This window comes from Protomyctophum parallelum (genome assembly GCF_964188405.1).
Source record: "Protomyctophum parallelum genome assembly, chromosome: 2".
NCBI lineage: Eukaryota > Metazoa > Chordata > Actinopteri > Myctophiformes > Myctophidae > Protomyctophum > Protomyctophum parallelum.
This window is the reverse complement of record NC_139699.1, coordinates 8,944,016-8,956,400: the sequence shown is the minus strand read 5'-3', so window position 1 is coordinate 8,956,400 and position 12,385 is coordinate 8,944,016. Positions and strand designations below refer to the sequence as shown.

Genomic DNA, 12,385 nt, shown 5'->3' with positions numbered 1-12,385 from the left:
GACTTTACTCTGAAAGTCATTGACATTTTTCAACTCTGACCAGTGAAAAAGTAAATAGATTTGGCAAGGCTATTTTTGCAGTGATAAACATTCAACACGAACTCGAACTCGAACAAAAAATACTACTTCTTGCTTGAAATCGGAAACAAAGTGGGCATGTCAGGTTGGAAGATGCAGATGTGATGTGATATAAGAAATTAACCCATTCTGACCTGAGATCAGATTCTAAAAATGTCTATTACATCCTGACAGTTTAATTATTAACCCATTCTGACCTGAGATCAGATTCTAAAAGTGTCTTCGATTTTTCAAAAATAGCAGACCTACAAGCTCGTATCGCGCCACTCGGTGGCGCGATATGAGCTTGTAGATCTGCTATTTTTCAATAGCTAAAGCATAACATGATGCCAACACCAAAATGGGTGCCCGGTCAGAATGGGTTAAGAACAACCAGTTCTAGAACCAGTTAAACCTGAACCTTGTGGTTATTGTTTTTAATTTTGTTTTTTGAATTACTCCTAATTTCAAGGGGGTGAATATTTATAGCATGCAGTAACTAACTGAAGTACAATTTTAAGGTATTTGTACTGAGTATTTCCAATTTCCAGTGGTTTTACTTCTAATCAAATATTGTACCTTTACTCCACTATATTTGAAAACTTTAGTTACTAGTAGTTACTTTATAGATTATTATTACAAAACATACATTACCCACTTCAGCCCTATATTTATTTTTGTCCATTTAAAAATAGGCCATCAGGAAGCTAACAAGGCATCTTATCTGCTATTTTCAAAAGATTTGTATACATTTTGAAATTGTGATATGGGACATTCTGCATAATGACTACTTTTTACTTTTGTTACTTTAAGTACAACACTTAATGTAACAAAATAATGTCACTACCCTAAGGAGGAATGATCGTCAACATGGTCATACCTCCTAACCCTTAAAACCAGTTGGTCTACATTTGTACATTTGTGAAAAAATACTTTGTGGTATTTTGCAAACTAATGTGACTGGTGTCTAAGAATATAATTAAGGTTAATTTGATCAAATTTCTGTTGTGTGTTGCGTCACATCACACATCTGTGTGGATACTGTGACATCACAGCTTCCACTTCAGTAATTGTTTATTAATTTCCTATTACACAAAGCCATTTCTGCAACAACTGCACTTGTTATTATAAAAAATATGTAATTTTGACCATAACCTTGTAGCCTACCTTTTCTACCTCCAAGTTAAACTGTTCAGGACAACCCACTGATCATTCCCAACCAGTTTATTTACACCCATCTATTCTGGACCTTGATTTTGACCTTGACATTTGAGATTTTTGACCCAAAATGTTGGGGCAGCCCTACTGATCATTCCCACCGATTTTGATTAATTTTGCCCATCCATTCTCGATTGTTCTATTTATTTTTATGATTCAAATTTGTATTGCTTTTTAAATTTTTAGTTTCACAAACAATTAAGACAACAAACGAAACAAAACTAGACAAGAAAATAATAAATACATTACACAACGAAATCTTTACAGAAAAGATAAAACAATACAGACCCATTCTCGATTGTTTGTCAGACACGGTGTGATTACAATGACCCTGCTATGCATTGTTGCTGCATGGCAAAATTAACGATTTGCTGAAGTTTTGAGAGGGCACTCTTGTTGAGAGCAATACTAATTGACACATCTGTCTTGCAAATTTTACCTTGAGCAGTAGGACAGTCACTCATGATATGGAGTTATTTTTCATGTTTGAATGTTACAGTTTACTTTCTCTTTCTCTTTCTTTTTCTAAAGAATTGTAAAGTGTCCTACATAAGCAGTGTAGTTTCCACTCTTGCAAAACCTGTTCGTGCATAAACATCAGTTGCTGAGGAGGACCGCCCCAATCCGTTGCATCATCAAGATCTTGAAGATACACAAAAGCGGGGAAGTGACAGTCTTCACACTTCACAGGCACATATATAAATAGGTCTACCACTGATCCCCAATCTATCAGTGACACACACTAGGCTGCTCACTCAGTGCACGCACCACGATGGACCAGCTGGGTACACAGCTGAACCGCGAGCGTATCCAAGCAGTGGAGAGTTCTTTCGGTCCCACGGGGAAACAATTGGTCAAGCCAGGCCGTGTTCTGATTGGAGAAGGACGACTTATGAAGTTGTGTCGCCGAAAGGCAAGGCCCAAGGTTTTCTTCCTTTTCAATGATGTGCTGATATATGGCAGTATTATTCTGAACGGCCGCTGGCACAAGAAGCAACAGATCATCCCTCTAGGTAAGAAAGAAAAAGCAGGTGCTGCTTCCTTTGAATGTCTTTTTGTTTAGGTTTTAGATAGCTCTGGTCCAGAGCCAATGCAGGGCAGAATCATAGAAGCATTGGATATGGACCAGATCTAGGGTTTAGGCAGTGGGTGTTCAGCTATAATTATATAGAAGTATATAGAAGTGTTCTGTATAAACAAGAATGTGTATCTGAGCCAGTCTTGCATCCTTTTTTGGAGGTGCCGCATTTTCCACTTTGATATTTGAACCTATATCATCCCTCAACGTAAGCTCCTCTGAGCATTTTTCAACTCTCCTTTTTGTCCAAGTCAGAAAAAGGGGGGTTTCTCGTTTAAAAAAATCATTTGTTTTAGTGGTATCGTAAAATATTCAAATTCACTGATAGGATTTTTTTTTTTTTTCATGAGCTGTATGCCATAATCATCAATATTAAAACAATAAAAGGCTTGAATTATTTCAGTTGTGTAATTAATCTAAAATATATGAAAGTTTATTTATTTTTATTACATTATGGCAAATAATGAACTTTTTCAGATTATTCTAATTCGTTGGGATGGACCTGTATGTTCATGATGCCACAATTGTTTTCTACTTGGAATGTGTCTCATAGGTAACCTGACGCTGCCAGATCCAAGAAGCTTGCTACACAAATTTTACCCAATACCGCCCTCATCTGGCAGCGTCAGGTTATCTCATAGGAGGGCTGTGAGCAGAACCTGTCCACCAGTGACATATCAATGGGGAATCCAAACTAATAGAAACTGCAGGCTTTCTATTACTAAAAAGTTGAAATGCGATAATGGAAGTCATCGTTCTCACGATAATAAAAACGTAAATGTTTTAAAAAAAAATCTACCTAATGTCACTGGTGGATGGGTTCATGAACTGCCTTCCTATGAGAGACCGACTGCGTAGAAAATAATTGTGGAATTTTATCATGAACATTAGTGAGGACCAATTATATGAAGATAGGATGAGAAGTGGTCCTTAATAATTGTAATATTTAATTACAAAATGTATCATGTCCCTTTTACTTTCTCCACAGAGGATGTCCAGTTGGAGGACCTAGAGGATAGCTTGATAATGAAAAACCAGTGGCTGATCCGCACGCCACGCAAGTCCTTCTATGTGGGGGCTGCCTCGCTGGAAGAGAAACGGGCCTGGATGCAGCACATTAAAGACTGCCGTTCCAGGTTGCTCCAGACGGTCGGGTGCCAGGCTGGGTCCACCTTTGCGGTCACCTGGATCCCTGACAGAGCATCCGCCATCTGCATGCGCTGCTCAGACAAATTCAGCGCGACACTGCGTCGACACCACTGCCGAAACTGTGGCTTTGTTGTTTGCGGGTCTTGCTCGAAACATCGTCATGTCATCGCACACATCGACCCCGCTAGGCCCTTGAGAGTCTGCCGGCTTTGCCACACGAGTCTCTCGAGTCAGAAGGCCGAGATAACGACACAGGTCAGGGTTGAAACCCGACAAGAAGGCTGGGAATGGAGCGAGGGGCAGAGTTCAAATGGATGTAGTGGATCTAGTGATGGAGAGGACGACAGTGTCGAGGAGCTTGCTCCCAACAGGGGGCTGGACTGCCAGGATGAATCCTGGTCACCCTATGTTTACATCAAGCCAGAGCATGAAACGCCCAAATAAACATGCAGAGGAATGTTACGGTCATTTGCACTACTTTCATATCTTGACCATTGTTGTTAATGTCGGACAGCGTTTTGGAACATGTACGTTACTTTCTATACTAAGGCAACTGTCTGTAGTCGTTAAATAGAAACGTTATAAAGTACCTTTTTTCCATGCCATTGGCTACTACATATATTGGACTATTTTTATCAGGTGTATTTTCCATGGTGTACAGACCTATTGAGTCAATTTTACTAGTCTATAAACACCAAGAAGACACTGGTGTGAACAGGTTTAATTCAACCATGAAGAGTATGTTTACAAGCAAGTATAGTGTATTGCTGTATATATATAGGTGTATGGTTTGTTTTATTTATTGTTGCACTTTTTTACTCTTTGCTGCTGTAACAAATCCTTGGAGATTAATAAAGTGTTACCAGCTGCAAGAAGGCATGTTTATGTAGGCTACTTTACGAGCAGTTTTAGTATTTTGAGCAGCTGCTGTTGTAATATACAACATGCCCCCCCCCCCATTTTCCCTCACCCCCCCCCCCCATTTTCCCTCACTGTATATTGTATCTTTTCCCTTTTTTGCTTCCCATATGATGAATTCCTGTTCTGTACTTTAGCTACATAGAAATGTCTATTTGTATGTCTCTAAATGTCTGTATGTCTTTAAATGTTTTGATGAATTGAACAATGTGGACCCTGTTGTAAACAAGTGTAATGCTTAATTGGGTCGTCCACTCACAGTTGACAGTCTTTGTATTGAGTTTGTGCTTAAAATGTACTGTAAATTCTACAAACTGTTAATAAATATTTAAATCAATCAAATGCTGTGTACTGATACTTGGTACTTGTACGTGAATATGCAATGCACTTATATGTATGGTGCACTGCCTGAACTGTAACATACTTTAGGGCTGTGTTAGGGCACGCTGAAGGCCGTGTGCTGCAGGCAGTGATTGTGATGTCTAGTCAGTGACGTCATTAGGACATGAAGTATCAAAGCTATATATATATGATTCTGTATGTGTAATAAACTGTGTGAATGTATTAATGTGACCAAGCCTTTGTGTCATGTTAATCTCTTCTCCCGGGCCGGCCTGCCTGTCTGTCCGCTGCCGAACCATGGAAATATCAACCGGGTCGTCACACACCAGAACCAGACGAGGGTCCAATACATAGAACACATAATCATAACAGCTGCCTGTTTAGTTTGAATGCTGCCTGCCTTTCTTTAGTTTCTTTTAACCTGGTTCTCATTCAGGGTGACAGCTAGCCTGGCTCCAGGTCATAGAGTCTATGACAGACTCTGCCCACTGGACTTCTCCAGCCAGATAATCAGGCTAGGTGACTGCTCTGCTGCAGGGTTCTGAGCCTGAGGCACGGGCGTTGAGACACCACCTGGCCCCCGTCAAATAAATCCTTCAAGTCAACTTTTTTAAGAGCTCCCCCCTGTCACACGGGTGTGATTTTTAATTCTTACTCTGTTAAAATTAACAATGTACATCGAATGAAGACATTTATATCTGACAGCAAGTGGGAGTTTATTTCACCACTGGACCAGTGTCTGTGTCAAACTTCAACTTGTGTGACAGCCCCAGCCCCCAGGGCCTTTTGTCAGGCTTCTGTGAGTTTGAGTGATTACTGCCAGGTGGAGCCAGAGGCAGTAATCACATCAGTCAGAGGAAGGGCCCCGAAGGGGAGACACCTGGCCAGTTTCCCAAATGTACGATAATTTCATCATATCACAAAAATGTGTGTGCATTGTTTTTTAAATTCCCTGGCTGCTAATTTGGGAACGAGTTTGGCTTTTCAAAACAAGTCAGTAAATCATCAATCTGACCCTAGATCTGTACTTAGTGGCATTTAAAATGCCGGCCGTGTCTTTCGAGTCCAGTTTCAGGCTTTTATCTGTGTAATGTCCAGGAAGTTGCCTGCTTCCACGCAGTATGTGATGCATGCTCTTACGTAGGAGTCACAAACAAGGTTGTTTTTTACATTAAATTCACAATTGTTTTTGTTACATTACAAATGTACGATTTCTCTTTTGTACGATAGTTCTTTCAAATATAATTTTAAGCCTCTGGTATGATAATTTAACATTCCATTTGGCAACAACAAAGCTCATTCTCCTCATTCCTCCTCAGCCACAGAAGAGCACCTTCAGCCCCACTTAAGGCCTTGAGTCTGTCGGCTTCGCCACTTGAGTCTTGTGAGTCAGTGGTTCTCAAAGTGTGGTCTGGGGACCCACAGGGGTCATTGGGGGGTTCCAGGGGGTCTCCAGCTAAATTTCTAAATACATCATCATTGTAAATCACTATCGATTTTTTTGTTGGCCATTTAAAAATAGCAGATCCACAAGCTCACGCTGCAAGCTTGTATGTCATCTGCTATATTTGGACATTTGTCAAAAATATCAGTGCGGTACAGTGACTGCAATGCCGCAAATGCTGCTCCAAGTCTCGGCTGAACTCCTGCTCCGCCCCCCCCCCCCTCATCGTGAACAAGACCCAGACATATTTAAACGGACTCAGCAAAATCTCGTTTCGTTCCCCATTCCCTATGTTGTGTGACCGGTTTATCTCTTACCTGCCGTGTCACAGCCGGTACATTTTTGGCTCACTAGTTCTGGAATTTACAAGAATTATTTATAGTTCACGATTCATCATCACACAGAATAAGGAAATGTTAAGACAATGCATTTTGTAAAATAACACCCTTCAGCATGAGTTCAGACTTCAGAGTGCAGTGTGCACTGATTGAGACAAACGACCTACACTGGGAATTATTATGATTGACAATGAACATCACCTCTAGTAGCTGTACAATGTAACACTGCTCACTGTACTGTTTGTTTCTGTAGGTTCACTAATCACTAATGACTTCCTTGCCATGTTGCCAATGAGAAACTTCAGCGGGTGGTTGCAGTATCAGTCACACAAATCTGTGTGAAGTTAAGTTTGAGCTTTTCTTGTGAAGTGTGAACTTGCACAACATTTATTTGTAATAGTTACGTTTAGTTAACTTCTCTTCACAGACAGAGAGAGAGAGAGAGAGAGACTTGAGTGTATGTACACAATGGGCATTTATTTACTATAAAGAGCTAATCCTTCGAAACAGGAAGGAAAGAGACAGCAATTACCTAACGGCATGCGTACAATTCACTGTAAATACTGTCCCCATCCACACTGTCTGTAGTGATGTCATTGTTTCATGCTATTATGCCTGTGGATATACAGAGTGAACTTAACAATGATACATTTATATGATAATACCTTTTATATAATCACCAACATGAATTATGTTTGTAATTTACAGCTAGGTAGAGTAGCGAGATGGAGAATGAGAATGGACCAGTATGAACACGCATCTCAATTTGAAATGAATTTATAAATTGAACACATTTGAGGATGATGACCAAGTACAAATGATTGGCTTAATCTCCAGTGTGATGTCATATAATATGATAAATAACTCATAATGGCGCACACACTGTATAAAGGCAATCGGTTAAGAAAATACAAAATAATAGAAAATGACCCAGTATAAGCGAAAGATTGTAAGAATGACCCCAATAATTTATTCTTGATCTTGATCAAAACCAGCATTGGGTTGAACTAATATCTTTTCAAAATAATCTTGGAATCCCCATTGATATCATTGGTAGGCAGGTTTCTGAACTGTCCACAGACAGTTGTGTCCATAGACAGATAATGACCATTAATGGTTTGAAGATAACGTGGAAAATGGTTGAAGTTCTCCTTTAATCCCCTAAATTAAGATTCCCAAACTGTGGTGTGTGCAACCCTTGTGGTGCACGAACACGTCGAGCAGCTGCATGTCTCTCAGTGCAGTGACATTATGTGATTATTTGCCATAATCATATAACAAAATGTCATTTTCAGCCAAATACGTGACTTGAGTGTTGGGGGGTGCATCAGCTAGGTCAGGAGGTACAGTAACAGGGGGTGCACGGACAAAAACGTTTGGGTAACGCTGGGTTAAGGCATTACAAATGTATGGGCAATTATAAAACATTCTGTACATTTACACAGGTAAAAAATAGCACGAAGTTCAGGGGGGAAAATGATCTAAAAATACATTCAAGTCTTGCTTGTGCGAGATGGAAGGGGAATCTGACGACACTGCCAGTGCATACCATTGAGTGACACTTGCATAGATACAGGTTTTTTTAAGAACATCAAAAACGTCAGTTTAAAGTAAAACAAAACTAGTTCTGCAAGTATACAAAAGGCCATAAAACAACCACACTAACTTCCTTCTTTCAAGGCACTCAAAAATATTGAATACAAATGATAGATTCCAAAATGTATCCAATTATTAAGATCTACTGATTAACTCCTTAACTTAAAACCTCTATAATTTGACCGAGTCAGTTCTGCACTTTGCTCTTATTTTTTCTCCATCTACACTTGAAGAGAAGACTTCCGCTCACCCGACTTATTTATCAGCAGGTGCGTAGGCGACAAAGCAGCAAACGTGTAGGAGGAGGGAGACCCGCACACTGCCACTTCCTGGTTGAAGAGATTTTTTAAATTATGTTCAAAGTGCAACGTTTCGGTCTTGCGACCTTCCTCAGGCAACTGCCTGAGCCTGAGGATGGTCACAAGACCCAAACGTTGCACTTTGACTATAGCTCTTGAACCAGCAAGTGGCAGTGTGCGGGTCTCCCTCCTTCTCCTACACGTTTTCTCCCTCTACACCAAATCTCTTCTCTGAAAATAGCCGATCTACAAGCTTACGGCAGGTCACAACACGTGTTGTGAGCAACTTTTGTTGATAATTCCCCCCGGAATATGGATGCTAGGGTTCAAGTGGTTAATCATAAACGACTCCTGTAGCCAACCACCAGTAACAAGTGATTGTGATGAGTGGTTGGATAAAGATAAGTCGTGCATGCTTCAGACAGCAGAATGTTGAAGGGCTCGTCAGTGCTCAACAGGGACAACTTGCATCAGAAGATATAATACCTGGTCACTTCAGGAGACTACCCAAATAAAATAAAGTAATAAACTGGAGCACTCGACTAGTCTGCACGACACATTCTTTATTGTCTTACCCCTGCAAAACAATAAAGAATGTGCAGACTAGAGTGCCCTAACCCTAACCCAGGTATTATATATTTTCTGATATGAGTGGTTTATCTGATTAACCAATCATTTAAAATCTGCACATATCCATTGTTGTTTTAACAATTTACAGCAGCACTCCTCCCATACGTCTCACCGTCCACCTAGGCTAGTAATCCAGCCTGACAGTGTGTCGTGGATTCGAATCCCGATCACATCTCTCTCCCCATTTCCTGTCAACCTACTATGTATATCTATCAAAGGCAAAAAGCCCCCAAAAAATCTTGAAAAAAAAAAGAAAAAAAAAAGATTCCTGAAAATGCAGTAGCCATATATTTTAGGCACATCAACGTCAAGAAAGTACACAGGACTTTCACTGTAGTTCTACTTAACAAGGTCCTGTGTCAGTCTTGTCCACGACTAACAGTCCATAATCAAATATCAATCTTATTGGATACACCTCAAAGTGGTGTATCCATTTCCATCTGCACAAAAACAAAATGCAGATCAATCTCCATAGCGTACCTCTGCCCTCAACTCCTTGGTGACATAGCTTAATAATGCAGCAGTGACCTGTTGCTGGAGGGTGGCGCTGCCCATCACTAGAGCAAGAAGCTGGGCCACATCAGTCCAGTCCAGATGTCCTACGATGGCCACAATATCTCCGTAAAGCTTCTGCCGCTGCTGAGGGGGGAGCTCAAGCAGGATCTGAGGCAGGGGCTTGAACGTGCCACTGGTCAGCCAACTGCCCAGCAGACCACCCACTGCACCACCTGGGAGAGGACAGGAGGTGGGATATAGTAGAGGTAGACAGAGAGTATTTAGAGAGTAAAATGATTCACTGCAGTAACATTAGAAGATTGCAAGAAGAGAACAATCATGTGTGTATAACAAACTATAATGGAACATAATTATACAGCATTTTGAGTAGATGGTAATGGTGCCACCTTGTGCTTTAAATTGGACATTGAGAAGTTTTAAGCTTCATTTATACAGGTTATTATGCACCAGTCTAGGGGCTTTCCCCAACTCCCAAGCAGCCACTCAAACAAAAGGGTTAAAGGTGTAAAGGCAACTATATATTTATTAACAGAATAGGAATAACAATTTAAGGTGAGTTTCATAAAGTAAAAAAGCTTTGTGTCATTTATATTTTATTTTACAAGTGGCCCAAATAACTAGATTATCAAGTGAAAAACCCAACAAATGTTTTTCTAGAAAATCTGTTAATTCATTAATTAATTCGTATAAATGTGTCCACGGTCTGATTTGTCTTACCAACAGCAATTCCTGGAGGCCCACCAAGAAGCCCCCCTAGAAAGGCAGTCCCTCCCGCCACCATGGCTCCTTTAGTAGAGTTCTTCACTGCCACTTTTATCTGCTGGTCGGCTGATATGTTACAGCACAGGCCCATAATGTCATCCATCCGCGGAGCCATTTGAACTGCTGCCTATAGTAGAGATTACAAAATGAAGTGTGAACTCTGTCTGATGTGCGAAGAACTCAAGCAATTCACCTTTTTTCTGTGGTCATGTGTTGTGAAATAGATACAGTCATACAGGTTATAGGAGGTTTTTCCAGTTTTATATAGGACCTCAGTGAAAGTAAGTCTGCCAGACTTGTTTGTGTTATTCTGTTAGACCAAGTGTATGGCTGTACTCAAGCTGTTTACCTTTCTGTCTAATTCCACCTAGCGTTGCACTTTGGACACTGACTGAACCCTGGTGTGGCGGGTTGCCTCAGTGTAAATGGGCGAATGTGAGGCATACATACTGTAATTAACACTGAAAGTTATCTTTGATAACACTGTATCCTCTTCATGACCAGCTAGGGGGGTTAAGTAATACATTGTGGGAATCAAACCACCATGGTAAGAAGATCTAACCACTGAGAGAAATATGTGAGTGAGATGATATCTACATACATAGACAATTGGACATACATATCCAGAAGCTACTTGAGATCATTGTGAGATAGACATGAATAAGCGAGTGTATGTTTTTCCTCACAAAGTCAAGAGTGACCTCTTCTGGCAAATGAATGCATTTCAGCCACAGCGAAACATCGTTTCAGTTTCAAGTTGACAATGTCAACAACCATTCTCTTAATAAAAGCACAACAAGTAAATACAATGTGAACGTGTATCTAAATACGATCTTTAGGCTAACTATACATCGGTGTTGGTAATAAAAACACACATGTTAATAAGTCAAGACAGACAGTGACACTTTGACTGTAGTTCCATCAATATTCGTGTAGAAAATAACAAGGTTCACATTCAACGCAGGCCGAAATTACTTCACAAATCGACACCAAAAGTCAAAATATCATACAGTCAGTTATAAATAACAATGTCATGATCATACCGTAGACGTATGGTAGTCTCTTTCGCAAGGCGACAAAGGCGTGTGGTCGCAAGGAATTATGGGAACCGTTGTGACGTCACCCCCCCCAAAAAAGAAAGTAAACTAAGAAGTAAGATCTATCTTTATGCATTTAACATTACTACTACTACTACGGTAGTTTAATCTTTTTCATGTCAAGGACCCCTTCAAATTGATATGTATAATTTGGCCGTGGACGCTCAACTGTAATGGTTTTGTGCCAGGAATCAGAAGAAAATATTTGTGTATTATTTTATTTTTTATGTCGTTCAAATATTTCGTAATAGTCAACGACAACGTATAAAATATATGGCTAAAAAATGATTGATGCAGCTACATTAATTTGCTCGGAACACTACTAAACCCCCTGGAAGTAAGTATTAATTAATTCATTTCCCATGGGGGACCCCCTGTGGCCGGACCCCACTTTGAGAACGAATGCTTATTCATGGGTGTAAACATTATGCAGAGTAGACAATATTATGTCAACAGTGTTTTGAATATATGTTGCTTAACTTGCTTCAGTGCAAGCTTGGCGTGGGCTACGTCATGGCAAAAGTTGTTTATATTTTTACTGCGAGGTTTTACAAGAAGACTCACCCCGTTTCTGTTTTCCTCCCAGAATTTTCCCCAGTGAGGGGTGGGAGAGGCTGGACAGTAGACTGCTGGATTTTGAATTTCTCTAACTATAAACTTTCATGACAGCAGAACAGCCTAAGTACAAATATAATTTATGAAAATCTACTACAGTGAAGTCTGTTCACAGAAGTTGTTGTAGGATATGTGGGGAATGGGGATTATCTGACGAGGTGGGGCTAAACCTTACATAATACTACATAATACTAAATTGTTTATAGGGTCAATAAATGTAATATTAAATAACCTTTCCACAGGAGTATCTTTTTATATTTTTCCAAAAAGAATACAAACAGCCAATAGCATATTACAAAGTTATCCCCCTCACTGGGGAAAATTCC

At 40.1% G+C, this 12,385-nt stretch overlaps 2 protein-coding genes across 2 annotated transcripts; one reads left to right on the top strand and one right to left on the bottom strand.

Moving 5' to 3' along the window:
• The first annotated feature begins 1,999 nt into the window (after positions 1–1,999).
• On the top strand, positions 2,000–4,424 carry plekhf1 (pleckstrin homology domain containing, family F (with FYVE domain) member 1). Its single transcript, XM_083757879.1, has 2 exons — positions 2,000–2,288; positions 3,342–4,424. The coding sequence occupies exons 1-2, from the start codon at positions 2,048–2,050 to the stop codon at positions 3,944–3,946; spliced, it is 846 nt and encodes a 281-aa protein (XP_083614005.1). The 5' UTR covers positions 2,000–2,047; the 3' UTR covers positions 3,947–4,424.
• Positions 4,425–7,487: 3,063 nt separating this feature from the next.
• LOC310854900 (protein C19orf12 homolog) lies at positions 7,488–11,442 on the bottom strand. Its single transcript, XM_083759655.1, has 3 exons — positions 11,391–11,442; positions 10,303–10,474; positions 7,488–9,797 (listed from the first exon to the last, which is right to left on the bottom strand). The coding sequence occupies exons 2-3, from the start codon at positions 10,460–10,462 to the stop codon at positions 9,532–9,534; spliced, it is 426 nt and encodes a 141-aa protein (XP_083615781.1). The 5' UTR covers positions 10,463–10,474; positions 11,391–11,442; the 3' UTR covers positions 7,488–9,531.
• Positions 11,443–12,385: the final 943 nt, after the last annotated feature.

What these genes read in the sequence shown, in the direction of transcription:
- LOC310854900 (XM_083759655.1), bottom strand. Translation starts at nt 10,462, where the DNA reads ATGGCTCCGCGGATGGATGACATTATGGGCCTGTGCTGTAACATATCA. An exon ending in GCCTCCAGGAATTGCTGTTG is followed by an intron (nt 9,798 to 10,302) that starts GTAAGACAAATC and finishes GTCCTCTCCCAG; the next exon opens with GTGGTGCAGTGGGTGGTCTG.
- plekhf1 (XM_083757879.1), top strand. Translation starts at nt 2,048, where the DNA reads ATGGACCAGCTGGGTACACAGCTGAACCGCGAGCGTATCCAAGCAGTG. An exon ending in GCAACAGATCATCCCTCTAG is followed by an intron (nt 2,289 to 3,341) that starts GTAAGAAAGAAA and finishes CTTTCTCCACAG; the next exon opens with AGGATGTCCAGTTGGAGGAC.